The 25876-nt window shown below is 41.3% G+C and overlaps 1 protein-coding gene across 1 annotated transcript in view; it reads left to right on the top strand.

Annotated features, from left to right (window-relative positions):
* PARP8 (poly(ADP-ribose) polymerase family member 8) overlaps positions 1 to 25876 on the top strand; it is a 256876-nt gene that overhangs the window by 187736 nt on the left and 43264 nt on the right. The window contains exons 8-11 of the mRNA XM_042454520.1: positions 41 to 101; positions 2132 to 2222; positions 16845 to 16911; positions 19899 to 20024. Of these exons, the coding sequence (XP_042310454.1) occupies positions 41 to 101; positions 2132 to 2222; positions 16845 to 16911; positions 19899 to 20024 (345 nt within the window). The remainder of the gene's footprint in view (positions 1 to 40; positions 102 to 2131; positions 2223 to 16844; positions 16912 to 19898; positions 20025 to 25876) is intronic.

The raw sequence follows: 25876 nt of genomic DNA, 5'->3' as shown, positions 1-25876 counted from the left end.
CAATTAACATTAAGCGCAATATGTCATTCTATTCTTTCAGGGAATATGGAGCCATTGATGATGTAGATATTGATCTTCATATTGATGTTAGCTTTCTTGATGTAAGTAATCTAATGGAATAGTAGTATAAAAACATTAATACATGTCTAATTCTCTTTTTCAGCTAGATGTGTAGTCAGCTACCCACAGAAACTTCTGTGGGATGTGTTTATGGTTTGATTTTCTACAGAAACATCTGAAGATAGTGTCCAGTGGTGGAAACAAATGGTGGCTTTCCATTTACAGAAGTGTTTTTCATCAAACAGATTCCTGTGCTATTTGAAGGGATGGCAAAATATTTTTATATTGCTTTCTCCCTATAGTCCTTTCTGCTCACCCCCATCCCTGAATATATGCTGAACAGTTGACAGCCTTACAGAACACCATGGAAGTGAGCATAAGAAGCTGCAGAGAGAAAGGTGGAATGATGGAAATAATCTTCCCTTTTCTTCTGTTAGAAACTTCTATAGATGATATGTGTGTTAGGTTGTAACTTCATGTGATCTCTGTCCAAGATTGTTTTATGAATAGCTCTACCAAATATATACAGTGGTACCCCGGGATACGAATTGATCGCGTTACGAAATTTCCGGGATACGAAAAAGTTAGATTGGAAAAAACTGTTCCGGGATACGATATTTTTTTCGGGTTACGAAATTTTTTTCGGCGTGAGATTCAAACGCAAAGCGCGGCTAGCGGCTTTCCAGCGCTAACGGAAAGCCTTTTCGGGTTGCGAAATTACTCGGGTTACGAACGGAGCGGCGGAACGAATTAATTTCGTAACCCGAGGGACTACTGTATATATCATTACCAAATTATTCCCCTAGTTTTCATGCACAGATGGAAGACTTTTAAATTGGAAATATAGAGAAGCTTACTTTATAAGTATTCATGGCAGTTTATGGGAACAAAACAATCACTTCATTATAATTCATATCTTGCAACTTTAAAGTTGTAGACATAAGCTGTGCTCTAATTAAACTAATCCCAGTGCTGACTATGAAACTGGAAGATAGTGGAGTGGAGAGCTGACTAGTACAACCACTGAGATGAGCTGATGAGCAAACAGCCATGAGGCAAGATGCAAAGAGCTACTTTACTTGCATCAGGGGACTTTGATTTTTAGTTGAAGCAGCAGGCCCCCTCTAATATCACAGTCTATTTTTCAAAATTTCCTCTGTAATAAAAGCAGATGAACACTTACTATGTCTTTCTGCTTTTCAGTAAATATTCCTGATCCAGAACAAGAAGTCTGGTTCTTTGTTTATTTATTCTAAATTTATACTGAGGTATACTGGGTAAGACATCATTTCTGATGATCATAAGGTCCGAAGGTTGGCAAATCAAGGCCCAAGTGCCATGTGATAGGGTGAGCTCCCATCACTAGTCCCAGTTTCTGCCAACCAAGCAGTTCAAAAGCATGCAAATGCAAGTAGATAAATAGGTACCACTTTGGTAGGAAGGTAACAGCATTCTGTGCAGTTATGCTTCAGAGAGTGCTGGCTCTTCAGCTTAGGAGATGAGCACTGCCCCCTACAGTTGGCTACAACTAGACATTCATTTTAAGGAGAAACCTTTCCCTTTTTTAATCCAGAAGTAATTTACTGCATTTATTGAGGCAACAATCCTGTATTCTAAAGATAGTTCATGTGTGGTCCTCCAGATATTGTATATTGTATTATACATTGATATTATTGTTGTTATTGTTTTTATTATTATACATCCCACCTTTATGCCAGTAATGAGACTCATTCTGCAGTTTCCCCTGAGAAATAAAGCATGGGGAATGGCAGTTGTAGTTTGGCCTCACTGTCCTTTGGAACCAGTTTTCTCTCTTGCAGAGATGTGCATAGAATTGCTGCCATGGGAAAGTTTTATACTCTGTCAGTGTGTGAATCCAGAGTTTTTATCACTGACCTCTTTTTAGGTCCTAATATTAGGTAGAAGCTGATACAACTTATGTCTTGCAAAATCAATTTAGACAGCAACTTAGGTGAACACATTCATTTTCTTTACCAGCCCTAGATGAGAGAACAGTGGAATTTAAACCTGATGATAATGGCTAATGGCTTCTGTTGTACTCTTGATTCAGGAAGAAATTGCAGTGGCATGGGACGTAATTCGCACAGAGCCTATAATTGTGCGGTTGCACTGTTCACTCACACAATATTTAAATGGCCCTGGTAAGTCAAATTTCTGTTTCTCCTGTATCATATCTTTCAGGGGAGACCTCCACACAATGTTTAGAATGAGGTCTCTACTTGAAGCAATTGTAAAACTGAATTGCAGTACATAATTACATTCTTGGGAAGAAAGTATTGGATTCTAAAGGCTCTTCAATTTAGCAGAGAGAGCAAAGTGTAACAGTAATCAATGGGTAGATGTTAATACTGCCAAAATTCAATTATTAAATCTGTGTGGGTAATTAACAGAATACATTATTAACAAAATGAAATTATGGACTCTTATCTTTTGTAGTCTTCCTCCTGCATATCAGGAGATAGAAGCTTCTGATTCTCCAATAGCCCTTTCAATCTGGATTGTTCTGAAAAGAACACTTCTGTCTTCCAGGAGACTCTGAGGCACATTTTAGGGCAACTTTCAATTTATACAGGCCACAGGAGAGTCCTAGAATATGCTTCTGTCTCTCCTATGGCTCAGCTGCATTGGAAAGCTAGGAATAATAGACATTTTATGTTTTCATGGAATATTTTCTTTTGTCACTATTTTCTCATTGAAAAAGCTCTAATCTAATCTAATTTCCCAGCAGAGAGGGTCCTGTCCTCCTGTAATCTGGGTTTATCTCCTCCTATTTGTTCCTGTAGGCAGGGACAATAAACAAAAGACTGGCCCCTATATAGGGAGGAACTAGCCCTCCTGAGCCTCAGTCTTGTTCCTGCCTATGCTCCTAGCAGGATGTGTCTCTTCGAGCCAGCAAGGTTTTTCCTTTCTCAAAAGCGGTTTGAGAGTTCTCTTGGCCTTCCCTTCTCCTCCTCTCTCCTGCCTTTCCCCCCATCCTTGGTGGTGGCTATGGCAGAGGACCCCAAGAGCACTGGCTAAGCTCAGGCTTCCCTAGCTCAGGGTCTGCCAGCTCAACAGAAGGAGCTGGCTTCAGAGAGAGACCCTTTGGGATGTGTTTGCTGTTGCTCTGCAGCTTCTTCACTACTGCCACTTCAGTCCTTTTCTTCTCTTTGTTTTGTTAAGGCAAAAGCAACATGGGATATACAGTAAATGAAATAAAACATGTATGTGAGAGTCAGGGTGACTCAGCAGAAGCCAATTGAGAACCACACAGGTGTAAATGGTAATACAATTAACAAGTCCTGACTGCCAAGGACAGAGATGCAAGGTGGATAATTGGACACACCTGACAATTGTTAAGTAGTCAAGGCTGAGATGATGAAATCATTAATTGTAGGATGAACCAAGAGAACCAATGAGAATGGTGTGCACGCCTACTGGGTGGAAACAGACAACAGTGGGTGGTACCATGCATTAACTATAATAATGACTATGCATCCCAATGTATTTTGTGGGTAGTAGTGGAGAGTGAGGAGTAGAGTATTGTTGTGTTGGATAGTATTGGAGCTGTATATAGTAGAATAAAGTAGATCTTTTATATAAGACTACTGAGTTGTCTGGTGTCTTGGGTGAAGCTACAAGAGCCAGCTGGATCCTGAAGAAGGGTGAAGACTTCTGTGGAAGCAAGAGTGAGAAGGCTTGGAGAGTTTGTCAGGGTCTTTAGCCTATTCTCTGTAACTCTTGCTAAGCTATAACCACTGGCCAAAACTGGTCAGCGTGGTGCACAACCAGGTGGTGAGTTCAAGCCAGAGGTGGAAGAGCTACAACTCCCATCATCCCTGACATGTTTCTCTTGCTGCCTTGGGAGCATGAAGAAGGACTTAATATGGCAAGGGCTCCCAGGATTGGAGAAAGGTCTTTGTTTTGCCAATGACTCTCCCCCTCCTCCAGAGCTGTCCCCTATCATGGTGGGAGCACAGGAGATTTCTGCAACAGCATTGCAGCACATGGGAGCCGTGGGAACAGATGATGAGGGGTATCCCCTCCATATCTCTGTTTCTCCACATCACCTCTGCCCAGCCTGCTTAAGGCCAGGGATCAGTGAGGAAACTGGCTAGAAGTCATGGAAACTTCCCTTCTCAGCATCTCTGCTCAGCCCACTGGGGCCTGAGTTCAGAGGACAGGCCAGCCAAAAGCCATGGCAAGAGATTTCTCTGCATCACTTCTGCACAGCCTGAAACAGGGCCAAGGTCAGAGAGGCAAGCCAGCCAGAAGACACAGGAGAAGGGTGAGTACCAGGCGCCCTCTCTCTCCAGCCACCAAATAGCCTTTGCCAGATCTAATGCCCTCTCTCGGGGCAGGCATTACCATGAGGCCTCTGCCAGGGCCATTGCAGGCACTATGCCTAGCATAAGGTTTGGAGCTCTGCCAGGAGGGCAGATGGGGGCATAAACCCTTGGTCTCCCCCTTCCTTCCCATCTCTGGCCCCAATGGCACCCAGGACCCCATAGGTGTGGGGGATCCTTTTGCAGACTGGGAAACACATGGTGGTGTTGCCAGGGCTCCTGCACTTTCCTTTTGAATTCTTATAATGAGATGGTGTGTAAGGAGGCAGAGGACTCCTCCTCTATGTGGTACAGCCGCATGGCTGTAAAGGAAGCTGGACTTGGCCCAGCAGGAACTGAAGCTTCCAACTCTAAAATGGTCCTTTTTGGCTGTCACAGAGCATCCCACAAAAAAGCACAAAATGGCTTCATGTCCTCCCCAGAGAGAGCATGGCCTCTGCCACCCACTTCTAAACAGGGGTTGGAGGACCATCTATTGGGTATGCTTTGATTGAGAGTTCCTGCAGGGCAGAATGGGGTTGGACTGGATGGCCCTTGGGGTCTCTTCCAACCCAAGAATTCTATGAGAGAGCACATGGATACAAATCCTCCTGTGTTCCCTTCCCAAAAATTACAACAATAAAAAGGGGGAAGCCACTTGTGGATATCATGGGTGGAGAGTTCCCTTCACTCCCAATTGTGTTTGGCTGCCCCAAACTATGGCAGCGGGCCTCTCCTTTCCATTAGAGATTATCCTTGTCAGCACACAGACATGCCTCAGATAAATGTAGAGCCATGTCCCTCAGCAGCCCCTCTGCCCTTCCCAGCTACTTATGCAAGTTGGAAGGGAGCTGAGGACCAAGCCATCTTCTATAATGCAGCCAGGTTACTATAAAGCCTGCCTGAGATTAAAAGGGCTAAGCTTCTAAACCCCAGCTTGAAGTTGGGGCTGTTTTAAACATAAATAAAACAAAATGCCCTGTGAATATCAGGGCTACACTACAGGCCATATACAGCTATCTACCCATGATTAGCAATGGTCTTCAGTCACTGCTAACCCAGGAGCAGTTTCCTCAGTGCCTGTTAGAAGGTACTGCCCAGGCAGCCTCCCTTGATGGGGCAAATAAAGGAGGGGAGAGACCCCCCCCCAATAGCAACAGGTCTAGGGGCTCCAATTTACAAGAGATACTGGTTAACTTTTTCTGGTGTTCATTTTTTTACTGTTAGCCCATGAAGTTGAGTTGTGCTGTTTCTGCTCACCCACTCTCCTTTTTCCAGGCCAGAGAAGATGCCTGGAAACTAATTCAACAAGGGAAGGGGCTAGCCATAAGCCAACATGATGATTTTTCTTCCTTCCTCATGGGCATCCATCTCTGTCTCCATTAGGGCCACAGCCTTTTTGCCTTAGCTGGAACAGCCTAAGACATAAGATGAGCACATGGTTCTACCTCCTTTGTGCAAACTGTTATTCAGCCATAGCACTTCTCATTAAGAGCATAAGCTTTAACAATACAGATTCATTTAAATGCTAATAAACAGGGTAACAAGCAAGGAGAAGGCCTCTGGTCACTCAGCAGACCTCTAATGCTTACATACATTGAGGATCTTTGGGGAAAAAATCTCATATTAGATGATAGATATATTGGATTAAGATGACCAAGCAAGTTCCACTTTATTGGCAAAAGGGTTATGTTCCTATTATAAAACACAGGGAACCTCAGTCAGCTAGCCTCAGGAGAGGTGGCTCCCCTTGCCTTCCCTTCTTTCATAGGAGAGATGTCTGTTAAAGGGAAGAAACTAAAAAATACAGTTTCTTCCATGAGATGGTTCTCACTAATACAGGGGGTTAAGAAAAATTATATAAAAAACAGACAAACAGACTCCTCTCCATGGGGAGAGAATCTCTCCTTCCTCCAGGAGTGTTTTAAAACAATATAATCAGGTTTTTCTGCTAAGGGGTTGCTTCAAATCCCATTCAGACAACCTGCACAGCCCTGAAGAGTCTGCCACAAAAATCACAATTACCTCTTACCTTGGCTAGATAGTTAACATTTTAAATAAGAATGCCTGCTGATGGGCTTGCCATTCAGCTGCTGCCTGGTTTGGAAGACCCATTGTAACAAGGTATGTATATGATGAGTTGGGCTCAAGGCCATGAAGGTTCATGCTGCCAATCTCTTTCTTTTAGAGGTCCCAGGGTGCTACAAGATTCCTTTTCATATTGTTGGGCATGCTTTGATTGTGATTTCCTGCATGGCAGGGGGTTGGACTTGATGGCCCTTGTGGTCTCATCCAACTCCATGATTTTATGATTTTATTGTTATAGATTAGCTGCTGTGTGGGGGAGTGTCTAATCTGGGTTTTCATGCCAAGGTCTGGCCCAAACAACACCATTGTCCACTGCCGTCTGAGGCTGGGAAAATGGACTTCCTAGTGCCTATGCCTTGTTTTTCTGCTAGCACAGCTTGTTTATATATACACACACACACACACACACTCATTCCAAAAACAAACTGTGATTTTACTATTTTATACAGGAGACTCCATTTTACTATACCATTATATTTTCTATGACTTCAACTTCCATGGATCTGGTATCCATGCAAAGTCCTAAATTCAACTCCAGTACATATCAAGGGCCCACTATACTATTTTAAATTTAGGTGTGTGTTCCTTTGACAGATCCCTTTTGTGGAGAAAATTCTCTCCTCAAAATTAGATACCAGAGGGCTATCCTTGCCAAGCCCCCTGTTCCCATTTCATGGCGGGTTACAGACCGCCAAAAAATACGTATGGAATACGTATTAGGGTTAGGAAGGGGCGGTGCTTCCGCATCCCCCTAACCCTAGTACGTATTCCATACGTACAACATGGCAGCGCCCCTTCCACATGGGGGCTGCCATGTTTACGTATCGGACACATAGCGTCCAGACGTGTCGCGGCGCCTATGACATCGCAAATGCACCAGCGGCGCCTCGCGACATCATAGAGGCGCCGCAAGAAGGAGCTCCATTTTGGAGCTCCTTTTTTGCTCCGCGCGGGAGCCACGCGGTGTGGCTGTTACAGCACCCTCACGGAGCAAGCGGCGACGGCAGCAGACCGCCGCAAAGCGGCGGTCTGTAACCCGCCCATGACTCCTTAATCAGCAGTTCATTTAGCCGGGAGATCCCTCAGCCTTCATACAGGTTGATGATAGTCTGCTACATGGAGTTGGGGTGATTTTTGAAGTCTCTAGACAAGTTCATCCTCAAAAGAAATCAGACTTAATTCTGACCACATGCCCTGTTAACACAGAGTGCATCTATGCTTCTGCATGGACTCACCAATGTCTGTGAGATAAAGGTTAATCCAGTGTCTTCTTTGCCTAACCATGGGATTAGTCTTATTTTACACAGGTTCACAGATGTTCCAGTAAAGAACTGCACATTGTTTTGAGATTTTAATTGGAGGTCAGACATTAACATTCCTCTTTCAGAGTGGTAAGTCTTAATTACTACAAATGAAATCACCTTAATATCACCTTCATTGCTATAACCAGTTGACAAGGTGATCAGTGATAGGCTGGAAGCTGCCATAGGTCCAGATTAGATCAGGTTCTATTCTGATTGATCACATAATCCACTGCTTAGGCAAGTTCTCACCAACTGCTTCAGGTTTTCAGTGGATGACCTGCTATAGTCCATCCAAGATGACATTAAGAAGGGACTTGACCCAACATGGTTATAAGGCAGGTGTCTGCCATCACGTCGTTTCTGCTCCATACGAGAGCAGCTAGAATGGCAGCCATCCTCACATTAAGAGGCTGTTGAGGGGAGTTTTCCAACAAGGCCTGCCCACCAGACATCGTTTTCCATCTTGGGATGTGAACACGGTCTTAAAGGCTCTGACGGTTGGGCCGATCAAGTCCCTTTGGGAGGCCTTCCTCAAACACCTCTCCCTCAAGGTCATCTTCCTCATGGCCATTCCCTCCGCCAAATGGGTGTCAGAGCTGGGGCCCTGCCGGTACGTAAAGACTTGTGTATTTTTAGGCCTGTCTCAGTGTGCCTTCGTCCACACCCTACCTTCATGCCTAGGGTCAACTCAGCCTTTCAGGTGTCACAGGACATTCTCCTGCCTTCATTCTGCCCCGATCCTAAGAAGGACTTGGAAAAGACCTGGCACACATTGGATGTGTGCAGAGCCCTCAAAATCTACATCAAAAGGACTTCAACCTTAAGGTCATCTGAGATGTTCTTTTTCTTTCGCCTGGGCTCTTTGGGGTGCAAGGTACCAGTCTCGACTCTGAGTAGGTGAATCAGGTCTTGTATTCAAAAGAGCTACTGAACTCTTGATCTCACTCCACCCGAGGGGTTGATGGTGCACTCAACCAGGAGTGCATCTACCTCTGCAGCCTTGACCACTAGCGCCTCCCTGTCAGATATTTGCAGGGTGGCCACATGGAAGTCACCTTCGACCTTCATAAGACATTACAAACTGGACGTGTCTCAGTCCGCAGAGGAGTCATTTGAAAGGAGGTTCCTCCAATAGATTGTGTCGGGGGGCCACAGTCTCCTAGCAGCACCTCCCTCCCAGTTCGAGAGGGCTTTTGTAAATCCCAGATTACAGGAGGACAGGACCCTCTCTGCTGGGAAAAGGAATGTTGGGTACTTACCGTGACACGTTCATTTCCTGCAGAGAAGGGTCCTGGCATCCTGCTCACCCGGGTGCTGCCTGCGGCCTCCGACCCTGCCTGCCTGTTGGTGAACCTGCCTTGTTCTTCTTCTTGTTGCTGGATTGGTTTTTCTGAGTTCTTGTTTGTTCTTGGACTAGTTTTTTCTAAGGTGTTCTAGTTAACCCTTAGCAGATGTTACTAAAGTTCAGTTCCTTGATTACCTTACTAGTCGTTTGGCTTGTTATTGACTGAGGCTCAGGGGGGCTAGCTCCTCCCTATATAGGGGCCGGTCTTTTGTTTATTGTCCCTGCCTACAGGAGCAATTAGGAGGAGCTAAACCCAGATTACAGGATGCCAGGACCCTTCTCTGCAGGAAATGAACGTGTCACGGTAAGTACCCAACGTTCCTTTTTATGTTTTCATGGAAGATTTTCTTTTGTCACTATTTTCTCATTGAAAAAGCTCTAATCAGCTTCCAAAGAACTCAGAGAGTACTAGGAATTTGGTTTAAAAGCTGGTCCTCCTCTACAATGTTCATTTTGTATTACTGCAGTTATAAGATCACAGAGTTGGATGGCATCTCAGTGGCCATTGAGGCCAAGCCCTTGCTAAGTGTGGGATCTCCAGCTAACGCATCCCCAACAAATAATGGTCCAGCCTCTCTTTAAAGACATCCAGGAAATTGGTTCCATTGCTACACCATTAATAGGACATATGACATCATCTTGCTTTATGCTTTGCACTTCTTCATTGGCTGTTACTAAGGAGTCCTAGTGTCACAGTAGTTAAATTCCAGTGCTGCATCCACAACATTGTGAATTCAGTCTCACAGGGCTCTGGGTTGACTCAGCCTTCCATCCTTTCACAGGTCTGCAAAATGAGTACCCAGCTTGTTGGGATCAATTGGCTTACACATTGTAAACTGCTTAGAGAGTGCTTAGTTCACTATGAAGCAATATAGAACTGGAAAGTGCTGTTGCTATTATAAGGGGAGAGACAATCAAAGTGCACCCATTTTGTAGCATTATATAATATGAAAGGAGAGAAGAAGAAAGGGACATGAAGTTGAAGTATTCTGCTGTGACCATATGTTCCCTATGGTAGGTAGTTACATACAACAAACAGCTACAAATTAATTAGAGCAATGGGTGAAAAGGTAACAGGCTGACCTGTTAGTAGTGCATTTCAGAGTGCAATTTTAAAGAATACTTACATATTTTCTCATCTTTGATGAGGAAGAGTGTTTTCATTATAGGAAAATGACCTGGATAAATAAATCCTTGGCTACCTAATAGATAAGATGGGCACAAAACCCAAAGGCCATACCCATGAGGATATATGGGCCTAAATCCAATTGCTAGTCCAAATAAAAATATACTCATTGTATCAACAGGGTTTGCATACGTGGTGATTTATTTCTCAGCAAATGATTTGGTAGATCTAGTCTAGCTGGATCTAGAAATGGGATTTGGACCATGATGAGATTTAGTAATAAGTCTTAGCCTTGTTGAAACATGTCAAGCTTGCAAACAAGCTTGTAAAATGTGGGCTAGATAAAGTAACTGTTACATGGATTTGTAACTGGTTGACTGGCCGAACCCAAAGGGTGCTCAACAATGGCTCCTTTTCATCCTGGAGAGAAGTGACCAGTGGGCTCCCACAGGGCTCTATCCTGGGGCCAGTGTTATTCAACATCTTTATCAATGACCTGGATGACAGAATTGGGAGCATACTTATCAAATTTGCAGATGACACCAAATTAGGAGGAATTGCTAATACCCCAGAGGACAGGATCAAAATTCAAAATGACCTGAATAGACTTGAAAGCTGGGCCAAAGCTAACAAAATGAAAAGTCAAAGGCTTTCATGGCCGGCATCCATAGTTTTTTATTATTATTATTATTAACCTTTATTTATAAAGCGCTGTAAGTTTACACAGCGCTGTACATCAATTTTTTAGTCAGACGGTTCCCTGCCCTCAGGCTTACAATCTAAATCTTGTGGGTTTTTTGGGCTATGTGGCCATGTTCTAGCAGAGTTTTTTTTCTGATGTTTCGCCAGCATCTGTGGCTGGTATCTAACAAAATGAAATTCAACATGGAGAAATGTAAAGTACTGCACTTAGGGCAGAAAACTAAAATCCACAGATATAGGATGGGGGACACCTGGCTGAACGAGACTACATGTGAAAGGGATCTGGGAGTCCAAGTAGACCACAAGTTGAACATGAGTCAACAGTGCGATGTGGCAGCTAAAAAGGCCAATGCAATTCTAGGCTGCATCAATAAAAGTACAGTGTCTAGATCAAGAGAAGTAATAGTGCCACTTTGGTCAGGCCCCACCTGGAATATTGTGTCCAATTCTGGGCACCAAAATTCAAAAAGGATGTTGAGAAACTGGAGCGTGTCCAAAGGAGGGCAACTAAAATGGTGAAGGGTCTGGAAACCATGCCCTATGAGGAATGACTTAGGGAGCTGGAGATGTTTAGCCTGGAGAAAAGAAGATTAAGAAGTGATATGATAGCCCTGTTTAAATATTTGAAGGGATGTCATATTGAGGAGAGAGCAAGCTTGTTTTCTACTGCTCCAGAGAACAGGACCCGGAACAATGGATGCAAGCTACAGGAAAAGAGATTCCACCTCAACATTAGGAGGAACATCCTGATAGTAAGGGCTGTTCGACTGGAATACACTCCCTCAGAGTGTAGTGGAGTCTCCTTCCTTGGAAGACTTTAAGCAGAGGCTGGATGGCCATCTGTCTGCTTTGACTTGGATTTCCTGCATGGCAGGGAGTTGGACTGGATGGCCCTTGTGGTCTCTTCCAACTCTATGATTCTATGCCATGTTACGATTTCTTTCTGACAGAATTTTCTTGTATAAACAGTGACAGAGCTATAATTACTCAATTTTAAATAGCAGCTGACTTTCAATAAATTGTTATTACACCAGCATATTTTGATTCCATTTCTTGTTGAAGATCATTTTATTGAGGGGAAGAGAGACTATAATTCATGGTCTATGTAGGACTATTCAGACTGATTTAAAATAATTGTCATTTCCTATACCAACTTTCAGAAAACAGGCAAGAGATTATTTTGCATGAAGCTGTAGTTGAATACTTCACATCTCTGTAATTGACTTTACTGTTCTAATCAAAGATTTTTGTCTTCCAAAAATCATTCATTTTTGTATATAAGCTGCACATACAAAAGTTGTTGCATGTGTATTTTTGCTTTTTCCTATGTGATCGGGTACCATTTTAAAAATTACTAAAATATAACACAATATATTATTGTAAAGATAATGGGAATCTGAAATACATGCTCATAAAGTACAGTGGCTTTAAAAATAAAGAGAAAAAACTACTTTTAATGCAAGCTTCTTGAACACTTTAATCTTCTAAAGATTCCATTAGTCTAAATGTCATTTATGCCATCACTCCAATCTTCTGATCTTCTCCAATTTGTTAATGTTTTACTACTTACTCATTCTTTAAACTGATGTAATATCTTAATAGCAAACTCCCAAGGTCTGAACAGCTATTGTTTTCCAAATCAGAACATCTGTGCTTTTGCCTTCTGTATGGATCCTGCTGTCTAATTTACATTGTTATTTTATTCCTTTCAAAAGATTCCTTAAGGATTAAAATTCTTTCCTCCTTTAACATTTTTCAGTTTTCCATCTCTCCCAACCAATGTCAAGAAAGTAGAATAACTTTCAGTGGCTTGTAACATTATTTGTCTACTTTAGGTGCCTTGTTTTATACATTTATACACTACTTTTTGGATATTCTTGTCTCTGCTTTTCCCAATCTTGTTTTTTATCAAGTGTTATATTAGGCTTTTGGCTAATGTCCTTGTAAACAGGAGAAATTCTCTCTATGACCTTATAAGGTTTGAATAAAATTTTCTATGGAACATTATTAGAAATAACCAGTAGGCGCACACACACAAAGAGCATTGCTGACATGGGCCTAAATACATTTTTTTTGTTTTGTCCAAGTAGAGGAGGATTCAGTGGTCTACTCTAAGGGATTAGCAGTGATTTGAACAACAATCTCACAGCTGTTTCCTCCTGCTCCAGTAAAGGATTTTATATTCTGGAGAAGCTATCTAGAAATAGCTAGATGTAGTGTGCTCTATATAAGTGTCTGTTTGAATGGCCTAGGCTAGACCTCTACCTTCAGCTAGAGGATGAGCTTGCTGCCCCATCTCCAGTGTCGAAGTAAAGTTCTACTGCGAGTCTAATCGATTGCTACATCACATTTGTTAATGTGACGATAAGAATTCTATAGTTGTGTAAAGTATAAAACCAGAGTAGCAACTCTGGGTAGTCCAGGCATCTTGTTTTTTACTATAGGCAGCAAAACATCTTGAGTCAACCTTGAGTTAGACACTGTTTGTTTGTTATAATATAACAATATAATGTTACATTGTAATTAATAAAATATATATTTATTATTTACTATAATCATGGCCACAGCTTGGTCAGTGTTTCCTAGTGTTGGATACTTATTTATTTATACTCCGCTCTTCAGCCAAGGCTATCAGAGCGGCTTATAATTGGAATCTATGCGCTAGAGAGAACAGCCTTATATGGAGACATAGCAGAACAGAACTAATGAAAATCCTAATGGAAAACTGTAGGGATCTGAGCACCATGGTGCTTAGCATTCTAATCACAACAGTGAAATCATCTCCCTCCCTCCCTTCTTCCCTCATACAGCTGCATACAAATACAGACAGACACCAGATTTCCACTTCTTTATACAGTAAGACACAGATTGTATAATAATAATTTTTATTTATATTTCCCGCCTTTCCCTTTGGATCAAGGCGTGATTACAACAATAAAAATACCATTTACACGATTAAAACTACAATGTCATATAAAACACACTCCATAAAACAATATAACATTACTTATCATCTATGCTTCCCTTTGGGAGGACCATATACCATCATCCTTGAAAGAAGCGATTGTGAGACCGCTCTTGCAAAAACCCTCCCTGGACCCTCTGGACATGAAAAATTATAGGCCTGTTTCTCATCTGCCGTTTTTGAGCAAGGTGATCGAGAGGGCAGTTGCTCTTCAGCTCCCAGTGGTCTTGGATGAAGCCGATTTTCTTGATCCATTTCAAACGGGCTTCAGGACTGGGTATGGGATGGAAACTGCCACGGTTGCTTTAACTGATGACCTTCGTCTACCCATCAACAGAGGGAGTGTGACCCTGTTGGTGTTGCTAGACCTCTCAGCCACATTCGACACAGTAGACCACAACATCCTTCTGGAACGCCAGAGAGAGTTAGGAATTGGAAGCACTGCATTGCAGTGGTTCCATTCCTTCTTCTCAGGCAGGTTCCAGAGGGTGATGTTCAGGGATAGTCACTCTTCAAAAACAGCTTAATTGTAATGTCCCTCAAGGTGCCATCCTGTCCCCGATGCTATTTAACATCTATATGAAGCCTCTGGGAGAAATTATCTGTGGATATGGGGCCAGGTGTTATCAATACGCTGATGACACCCAAATATATTTCTCCATGTCTTGGTCATCAGTGACAGTGACAGATGGCATCTCTCCCCTCAACCAGTGTCTTCAGGCAGTAATGGATTGGTTGAGGGAAAACAAGCTCAAGTTGAATCCAGACAAAACGGAGGTACTTACGATAGGGGCCCCCAAACCAGGTATTGGTCTGCAACCTCCAGTCCTACAGGGGTTCACGCTCCCCTTGAAGGACTGTGTTCGCAGTCTGGGGGTGCTTCTTGACCCGTCACTTCAAATGAGGAATCAGGTGAATGAGACAGTCAAGAGCGCCTGTTATCAGCTTCGGCTGATATGCCAGCTGCGCCCTTTCCTGGAACAGGGTGACCTCAAAACCGTAGTACATGTGCTGGTAACCTCAAGACTTGATTTTTGCAATGGACTACATGGGGCTACCCTTGTACCTAGTCTGGAAACTCCAGTTGGTACAGAATATGGCAACCAGGTTGGTCACAGGAACAGAAAGGAGTGACCATATAACAGCAATATTGAAGTCACTCCACTATTAGTTTCCAGGCACAGTACAAGGTGTTGGTTATCACCTTTAAAACCCTACATGGCTTGGGCCCAACCTATCTAAGGGATCACCTGCTTCCATATAATCCACCCCGTACACCCAGGTCCTCTGGGAGGAATTTACTAGAGCCCTTAAAGACCAGGTTGACAGCAACCTCTCAGAGGACATTTTCTGCATCCGCTCCCAATTTATGGAATGGCCTGCCGGACACGATCCATCAAATTACCAATCTAGAGAGCTTTAAAAAAGCCATTAAGACGGATCTCTTCCGGCAGGCCTCCCCGGAATAAAATACTCGGCCACGAATAAGACTTTCCATCTATTGAACTCTGCCCATGACTATTATTATTTGGATTAGTCGGATTTTAATATGTAGTTTTAATCTTACACTGTTTAATCTTGTTTTAAGGGGGGGGCATTATGGATGCATTTTAACTTGTTGTACACCACTTTGATTGCCTGGCAAAAAGGGGAATAGAAATAAAAATTTTATTTATTTTATTATTATTGACTAAATCAGGGGTAGGCAACCTTTTTGAACCGGGGGCCGGGTTGCTGTCCCTCAGACAACTGGGGGCCGAAGCCAAAAAATAAATAATTAAATATTTTTTAAAAATTTTAAATAAATATATAAACCGGGACAAATGTAGGACAACATTTTCAAATGGTGGACACTTTTTTTAAAAAAGTGGAGGACACGCGAAAAAATTTGCTGATTTTTTAAAAAATGTTAATATAAATGCATGTTTCTGAGGCTTCTATAGACAATTGCCCCTGCGTGCAACAGGCCAAAGGCCCCGGCGGCAATCGGCGGCAGGACCGGGCTGGGGCCGGTCCCAAGGCCTCGCCGGGCCGCATCCGGCCCGCGGGCCGCAGGTTGCCTACCCCTGGACTAAATAGTCATTTAAAATACATATCATTACAAATAGAAGTGGAGTATTTCTAACTCTCTTATAACAGACTGGGTGGATAGGCCTGCTGGATGAGATCCGTCTTAAGTGCTTTCTTAAAGGCATCTAAGATGGTAATAAGATGGATCTCCTCCGGCAAGTCGTTCCACAGTCTGGGGGCTACGGCAGTAAACGCTCTATGGGAAGTTGTTATTAACCTGTTCTTAGCATATTCCAATAGTTGCTTCCCAGATGTTCTGAGAATGCGGGGCGGATTATGTAGGGAGAGTCGTTCCCTGAAGTAACTCGGGCCCAAGCCATGTAGGGCTTTAAAGGTAATGACCAACACTTTGTACTGTGGCCGGAAAGTAATTGACAGCCAATGAAGAGATTTTAGTACTGGTGTTATATGGTCAGACCAATAAGTTATTCCAATTCCTGTCTTTAAGATTTTTTTTTACACAACAAGGATAGCATATCTGGTTACCGTAGACATTCGATCCCTATGTAAATGGAATAAATAAGTTAGCTCATTTTAAGCAGTCACACTCCAAATTGAACCAAGGGAAGATTACTCATGAGTCATGCCTGTGACTGATACCAGGTTTCATGACATTACCAGGCAAGAGGGACCCTGGAAAAACATGCTATTCGCTTAAGTGTGCATTCTCCATTGTGCAACTCAGGAATCTTTCTCTGCTCAATTATTTATCATCACTATGGGTATTTTTCCAGTATGTTATTGACTTAATTGATATAATGGAGCCCAACCTCTGCTCCCTATAACAGTAATATGCAGTACTAAGTTTTAAAAGATGTAGACTTGCCTGTTCGTTTCAACAATACCTTTTGTTCTACAGTGCCCACCGTTGATGTATTTCAGATCTCTACTAAGGAAAGATTTGGACTGGGCCATCAGCTGAAGAAGTGAGTTCTGCCAAAGCTACATACTATGTTATGCATGTGCTTACTGTTGTAAGGCAGTGACAAGCAAAGTGTCATTCATGGGCTGGAGGCAGCACCCTTCTGCTCCCTGTGTAAATTTACAGCGCTTTATAAATAAAAGTTAATAATAATAATATATTGCCCATGTGACCTGACCCCATCCAGATTACTGTTATTTTACTTGTTGCTGATCTGAAGATTGTCAGGTGGCTCCTCACTTTTTGAATATGCTTCTCAGAGAAGGTCACCAGATGCTTTTGTTTCTGTCATTTATACACATGACAAAACCATTCCTGTTTTGCCAGGCTTTAAATCAGCGTGGAAATAGTGTAGTTGTGTGTAGTTTCCCAAGGCCTTTCGTACAACTCTCCCAGAGCTCTATACCCCCCTCTATCATACACAAAAATATGTCAGCTCCTAAATGGAGAACTGATCTTCCATAATTGTTAAGGAAATGCAGTCCTCCCGTTTACTACTATTTTGTGAAAGAGGGGACTTTTGAGGCCCCCAAATAGCAGCTCTAGTTTAATATATTTAAAAGGCAGGGACCTGTTGGGATCTGGGGTGTAGTGGAAAGTGGAGTTGGCTTGGCCCATGAATCAACTAATGTTGATAATCCCTGCTTTAAATACAAAGAATTTAATAACATAGAACAGAAAGATATAGAATAATAGTAGATACAGTATATGAAAATAGAAGAAAAAATACATTTGAGGAGTCACCAAAACCACATGAAATGATTGAAATAAGGGAAGGAAGAAGGGGAATTTACTTATTTGAAAAAGTGTTCTTGTGTGTATTTCTGTGTGTGTGTGTGTGTGTGTGTATGTGTGTGTGTACATTATACACATACACATACATACAGATGTATTTCTTTATGTATTTTCAATGATACATGGTTTTTAAAAAATAATAATATAAATATAATGCATTTTGTTAAGCTTAGGGCAGTTTTAATTCTATTGTTTTCCACATGTTGTGCCAGTTAATATGTATTATTTTTTGCCACTTTCTTAGCTGGCATATGTACACCATCCCCCCCCCCCCCCCAAAGAAGACTGTATTCCTATTGGCCTGTATAACCAAGTCAGTGTAGGTAGCAGTGGCAGCAGAGTACGGGGTGGCATAATAGCAGGGTGTTGTGATAGTTGAGAAAACAGCAGTGAAAGCCATCTGTCAGAAGAGAAAGCTGCTTTCCCTGCTCCTGAGCTGATTTGGAACCAGCAGGACAGCTGTCCCTCATGACAGAAATAATTCTCTGCTATCTCACAGGCTGCACATCACTCCAAAAAGCACCTTAGGCCAATGTAATCAGACGTTACAATGGCATATGTCACCAACAGGATTCCAACTGATATGTTTAGTCCTCTCATGAGTGGCTCATTTAGATGAGTGGCTCAACAATGGCTCCTTTTCATCCTGGAGAGAAGTGACCAGTGGAGTCCCACAGGGCTCTGTCCTGGGCCCAGTGCTATTCAACATCTTTATCAATGACTTGGATGACAGAATTGAGGCATACTTATCACATTTTCTGATGACACCAAATTAGGAGGACTAGCTAATACCCCAGGGGGCAGGATCAAAATTCAAAATGACCTGAATAGACTAGAAAGCTGAGCCAAAGCTAACAAAATGAAATTTAACAGGGAGAAATGTAAGGTACTGCACTTAGGGCGGTGAAATGAAATGCACAGATATAGGATGGGCGACACCTGGCTGAACGAGACTATGTGTGAAAGGGATTGGGAGCCCAAGTAGACCACAAGTTGAACTTGAGTCAACAGTGCGATGCGGCAGCTAAAAAGGCCAATGCAGTTTTAGGCTGCATCAATAGAGGTATAGTATCTAGATCAAGGGAAGTAATAGTGCCACTATATTCTGCTTTGGTCAGGCCTCACCTGGAATATTGTGTCCAGTTCTGGGCACCACAATTCAAAAAGGATGTTGAGAAACTGGAGCATGTCCAAAGTAGAGCAACTAAAATGGTGATGGGTCTGGAAACCATGCCCTATAAGGAACGCCTTAGGGAGCTAGGGATGTTTAGCCTGGAGAAGAGAGTTAAGAGGTGATATGATAGCCCTGTTTAAATATTTGAAGGGATGTCATATTGAAGAGGGAGCAAGCTTGTTTTCTGCTGCTCCAGAGAACAAGACCTAAAACAATGGATGCAAACTACAGGAAAAGAGATTCCACCTCAACATTAGGAGGAACCTACTGACAGTAAGGGCTGTTTGACAGTGGAACAAACTCCTTCAGAGAGTGCTGGAGTAGGTCTTTAAGCAAAGGCTGGATGGCCATCTGTCAGGGATGCTTTGATTGTGATTTCCGACATGGCAGGGGGTTGGACTGGATGGCCCTTGCGGTATCTTCCAACTCTATGATTCTATGATGTAAGAATTGTACAGGTACATCTCAGTGAATTTGCCCTCTAAAATGTTGTTTGTGCACTCCACAACAATCTGATTACTAGAAAAATCTGAAAAATGCTCATAATGGGAGGTTCATTTGATTTCCTTCACATGCTCATAGAGTCATGGCAAAAGGAATAGAATTGCATCACCTACAGGGACCATGGTCAGACCCTTTCTTATGTTTCTCAGTGAATGATGATGACAGGGTAAGCCCTCCTGTTGTAAAGCACTCCCTCAGTACAGAAGCTCTCGTGTCCCTAAAAAAATGGTTGGCAACATGCAGGTAACATGTTCTTTCACCTTGCTTTTTACATTCCTCCTTGCCACTGAATGGACCACCAAAATCTTTGGCTTTTTTTTACTAGAAAGGGGACATTGTTTAATGGATGGTCAAAATTAGAGACTTAAATTTCATAAAAAGGGCCAGTTAGGACAAATGATACATGGTGTAGAAAATAAGTCTCAGGAGTTTCATTGACTTTTCAGATTTTGGAAAGGAAACCTATTGTATGTTTGTGTTTCTCTAAGTTGTCTCTGTCTTGTTATTTTAATTTGCAGAATCATGCAAACATTTGTTACACAGCAATGGAAAAATGGCAAAGAAAAGTCAAACAGTACGCACAATAAAAAATTGTCAGAGAAGAAGGTCAAGTCTCCCCTGCACATCTTTTCTACTCTGCGCAGGTAAGGAAGTGGCAAGAAAAGTAGTACAGTCTTATTTGACCAAAGTGTTCTTGACTTCTTAATAGAAATGTAGAGAGTGGTCATTTGTATATACTTCAGTGTTTTGTTAAAACAATTTGCAAACACAAGATTGCTTATGGAAGAACTGTCTGAGACAATTACTTTGTCAGTTGTGTTAGGCATGTTGAGCAATAATTTCTTCAGGTCTTCATCATGCAATCTTTTTCTTTCAGATTTTTGTAATGACTTTTCCTTGCAAAGATGTACTAGCAGCACCTGCAAGGACTATGGTGGTAGACACTGAAATGTGAAAATATGTACATCATTTTCAGCTGTAGCTGATTAGATCCAATCATTTAACAATGCCATTGATTTGCTTGGTCATTCTTAGGAGAAATTTGGGCATCTGTGAAAGTTGTTCTTCTAACCCTGTCATCTTTATATCTGAACAGAGATTATATGCAGTATTTGTGAGGCTGCTTATTCATTACTTCTAAATTATTTCATTGTACTTTCGGCATATTTTTAAAAGTAAAAAAGGTCTGCATCATTTAATTGAGTAATTTAATAGAATTAAATAATAGCTTTAATTAATCCCCAATTAATCAAAGACCACTTCAAAAAAACTTTAAGACTATATTTAGTACATATAAAAGATGAAGACCAGAAATGCCATTTTAGAAGACAATTCTTCTTCCACCCACTTTTCTAGTTTGCAGTTCTTTTACAGCAGTGATGGGTAAATTGCAGCCTGTGGGCCACATGTAGCCCTTGGGCCCACCAGGTGCGACCCCTTAAGCCCTTCAAAAACCCCAGACTTTGATTTAGAATGTGTTTTTTTTCTCTAGGCAGATTTATGTAAATTGAATAAATTAATTAATGATCTAAAATTCATGATGTCCTGTGAGTAGTAGCCATTATTACAAGTGGATTGGTATTTTCATTGAGGGATACAAGCTTCAGAAAAGAGGTGGCTATTAAAAGCAGTGTAAATCATCCATGTGACCAATTTCTTGGCATGGTCTGTAACAGAAAAATGTAAGCAAAGCACAGTTTCATTTCCTGTAAATGTTATATCTCTTAAAAGGCATTTTATTATATGAACCTGCATCTGTGAGCAAAGGTTCTTCAGTTGTATCTTTTGAGATAAGAAAAGGCAGCCTATTGCCTTGTGTCCATTCCTGACCATTATCTGTGCTTATACTAAATTAGTCCAGAAATCTTGCAACACCAGTTAGCTTGCTCTTCTTGTAATTGGTGATGCCAGAAATTGAATGTATATGTGTGTGTTCACACACATGCACATGTGTACATACATACATTAAGTTTGCCAGAGGGCTTCTGTCCCTCCAATGGGTGTATAGAAGAGGGAATTTCATCAACTGTTGCTTGGTACATGGTGCTTGGATGTGGTAGCTCAGTGGTTAAGATGCTGACTGATGATTTCAGAATGGGGAGTTTGAGACCCAAGTGCCATGTGACAGAGTAAGCTCCCATCACTAGTCCCATATTCTGCCAACCTAGCAGTTTGAAAGCATGCAAAAATGCAAGTAGATAAATAGGTACCACTTCAGTGGGAAGGTAGCAGCGGTACATGCAGTCATGCTGGCCACATGGTGACAGAGTTGTCTTTGACAACACTGGCTTTTCAGCTTAGTAACAAAGATGAGCACCATCCCCTGCAGTCAGATGTGACTTGACAAGTATGCCAAAGAGGAAACCTTTTTTTGCTAATTACCTGGTTATATTACAATCAATACATGCCAAAATTCCTTCTTCTACAGAAATGATTGAAGCAGCCCTCTCCAGTAACACTCCAGCATCCCTAGAGTATACACACATTCACATACATATGCAAATGAAGTATCTGCTCTTCTGAGCTATGGCCTCTTTCTATATTTTAGGACAGTAACCTATTTTGGGGAAAAGACAAGGAGAGTGGTACCTGGAACATGGATCTCTGAACAGCTTATGATACCATTGATCATCGTATCTTCTTGGACCGTCTATGGGATGGGAATAGAATGCACTGTTTTACAGTGGTTCCACTCCTACCTGGAGGGAGAGTAGCTTTGGGATATACCTGTTCAGCCTCATGGTGATTAAGCTGTGGGGTGCCCAAGATTCCATGTCATCCCCCATGCTATTCAGTATCTACATGAAGCTGCTGGGGTAGGTCATAAGGGTGTTTGGAGTGAGGTGCCATCAGTATGCTGACAGCATTCAGCTCTATTTCTCCTTATCATTGGAGTCTGCTGGGACTGTGCCGTGCTGGACCAGTACCTGAATGCTGTGATAATGGGATTAATGAGAGCCTATAAACTTCCAGTTTCGGCCTTTCCTGGACAGAGATCACCTAGCTAGTCACAGTAATCCATGCACTGATAACCTCCCAACTAGACTACTGTACTCTATGTGGGGCTACCCTTGAAGAAGACTTGGAAGCTGCAGCTAGTACAGAATACAGCAGCTCGACTGCTGGCTAGAATATCATATAGATAACTTTTAAGGCTAGTCTTAAAAGAGCTGCACTGGCTGCCAGGACATTTCTGGTCTGAATTAAAGATGCTTGTGATGACATTTAAAGCCTAAATGGCTTGAGACCTCAATACTTGAGGGAGAACTTCTACCCATATGTGCCTGCCTGAAAATATTAAAATCTTTGGGGGGGGGGCTCCTCCATGTCCCACCAGTGTGGTCAATACCCTATGTTAGGATACCAGAGAAATCCTTCTCAGCCATGGCACAGTAATTGTGGAATGCTGTCCCCCAGAGGCCTGATTGGCACCAAAATTTGTCATTTAGGCACCATGTCAAAACTTGGCTGTTTGTCAAAACCTTTGGGCCATATTCAACCCAAGACTCTTATTTGCAATGTTAAAAACTTTAAAATTATTAAGATCTTTTTTAGCTCATTATATTGTTTAGTATGTTTTTAGCTTATTTATATGTTTTTACTGTTTCTTTTTTTTTAATATAGTTTTTATTAATTAAAAACAGTACAAACGAGGAAACTCAATATACAATATTACAAACTATAACATACACCCATACAAAATATAAAACCATCCAAGCCCCTACACCCACCACCACCCCATAAACTACACTAACATAAACGTACAGACACAAATACCAAATGCAACTTCCTTAGCTGAACCCTTGTTGCTTGATATGAATGATCTATATTCAAAACATACTCTTAATAATCGTTAAGTAACCGATCTAGAAAACTTATTCCACATTCATTAAATCCCAACTGTATATCCGAACTGATCACTGCGTTAAATACAATCCTATTATAAAGAGCGTTGCCATCCACACTCTCTATTTTTATTGCCCATGTATCCAGCTCCTTAATCCTCCCGCTAATGCTCTACTAACCACCCTCTATAATCCAACGTGTGGCCACTATATTACATAGCATAAATAAATAATACACTCGAATCTTTGTACAGTATTAATAGATCTGGCACCCTCGTAAATATTTAGCTTTAATCTACAATAGCTATATATCTATTAGGACTCTCTTCTTGATATAAATAGGAAATCCATGGTTCCCAATCCCTTAAAAACTCTGACATTGAGTCTGTTTTCATCAGGCATACTAGTTTGTCCGTTTCATACATTTCATATAATTTGATTTTCCATTCATCTATTGATGGAACCTCCTTAGACTTCCAATACTTTGCATAAAGCATTCTAGCCGCGACTATGAACAGAAAAATCAATTTGCCATTTGTCCTTTCCAGTTCCTGGTCTTCTATCATATTTAACAAATACACCATCGGGTCGGGAGACATGGTAAATTTAAATATTTTTTTCATTTCTCTGTGAATCCTCTTCCAATATTGTTTGGCCTTATCACATAACCACCAGCTATGCAAATAAGTCCCTAGTTCCTTTTGGCATTTCCAACATAAACCCTCCGTGCCCTTGTACATTTTAGATATCCTGTATGGGGTTAAATACCACCTGAAAATCGACTTATAACAGTTCTCTTTAAGTTCTACATTATTTGTAAATTTAATTCTTTTTTTCCATGTTCTTTCCCACTGCTCTAGCCTTATACTTCGATTCAAGTCTCTTGCCCACGCAATCATATATTCTTTGACCACCTCCTCTTCCATTTCCATTCCCAGGATCATATTATAGAAATTGGATATTACTTTTATTTTAGAGCCACCTGTGATCATTTTTTCTAGCTCTGGGATAGCAGATGTAAAACCTATTCCAGTCTGGTCATTTTTAAATCTCTCGTACAACTGTCTGTAGGAAAACCAGTTGATGGCAAAACCCTCATTACTAATCTCTTCCTGCGTTTTAATTTTCTCTTTACCTTGGTCCGTTTTGATGATATCCTTATACGTAATCCATCTATCCTCACTATACACTTCCCTCTTCAAAAAGGCCTCGCCCGGAGATGCCCATAAGGGTATCTTTGGGCACCATCTTCTTCTATATTTTGCCCATACCCACAATAATGTTTTACGGACGTAATGGCAATTAAATTCTCTGTCTACTTTAACTTTTTCGTAAAATAAGTAAGCATGAAGACCGAATTTTAGCCCAAAGCTTTCCAACGACAGCATTCTATCTTTCTCCAATTTAAACCAGTCAAGTAACCAATCGAATACACAAGCATAAAAGTACCATTTAAAATTAGGGAGACCCAGACCACCTTTTTCCGTCTTGTCCTGCATAATCTTCATTTTAATTCTAGGTTTTTTATTTTGCCAAACAAATTTCGAAATATCTTTTTGCCAATCTTTAAATACCGAATCCTTCGTAATAATGGGAATGTTTTGGAATAGGAACATCAATTTAGGGAGTATTGCCATCTTTACTACTGCTATCCTACCAAGCCAGGAAATTTGTAGATGCTGCCACCTCTCCAGGTCCCTTTTAATTTCTTTCCATACCACTATATAGTTATTTTGATATAATTCTGTGTTCTTCGTCGACAGAGTGATCCCTAAATATTTTACTTGCTTTTTCCTTTGGAAAGCTGTTATCTTCATGATTTTTTCTATGTCTTTGTCTGGGATATTCATGGTCAACATCATTGTTTTTTTCTGATTAATCCTATACCCTGATACTTTACCATATTCCTTAAGAGTCTTCATGAGATGGTCTGCACAATCCGAAATATTAGATATGGTAAGAACCACATCATCAGCGTATGCTCGAAGTTTGTAATTATAGTTTTTGATCATTGTTCCACCAATTACAGTATCATTTCTAATCTTATTCAATAGTACCTCCAAAGTCACTATAAATAATAGCGGGGCAAGTGGACAACCTTGCCTAACACCTTTAGAAATTTTAAACATCGTTGATCTTTCCCCGTTAATTGACACCGTCGCTTCTTGGTTGTGGTATATTTTTGTTATCCATTTTAGAAAGGTCTCTCCCACATCCACCTTTTTCAATACCGCAAACATGAAATTCCATCTGACATTATCAAAAGCCTTCTCGGCGTCAAGAAATATCATTGCCAATTCCTTATTCAGTTTTTTTTCATGAATTTCAATTAAATTTAATAAATTTCTTATATTATCTCTAATTCTCCTTTTTGGCAAAAAACCATTTTAGCTTATTTATATGTTTTTACTGTTTCTAACTATTTAACTATACTATTTGTAAGCTACCCTGGGATCTCCTGATATATGGTGGGGTATAAATATTTTAATAATAATCATAATCATAATAGCAGCAAAAATGGTTGGAGTGTGTCCACCTGGTGCTCTAGTGGCCTTCAACCCTCACATCTCTGACACCCCCCACTTGTTTAATTAAAAAAAATTCTCTTTCAGAGGGTGAAGGGCATTTTCAGCTTGATTTGCTCCCAAACT

Source organism: Sceloporus undulatus, chromosome 2, assembly GCF_019175285.1.
Source record: "Sceloporus undulatus isolate JIND9_A2432 ecotype Alabama chromosome 2, SceUnd_v1.1, whole genome shotgun sequence".
NCBI lineage: Eukaryota > Metazoa > Chordata > Lepidosauria > Squamata > Phrynosomatidae > Sceloporus > Sceloporus undulatus.
The sequence above is the reverse complement of the archived record's forward strand: the minus strand, read 5'-3'. Positions and strand labels throughout refer to the sequence as shown.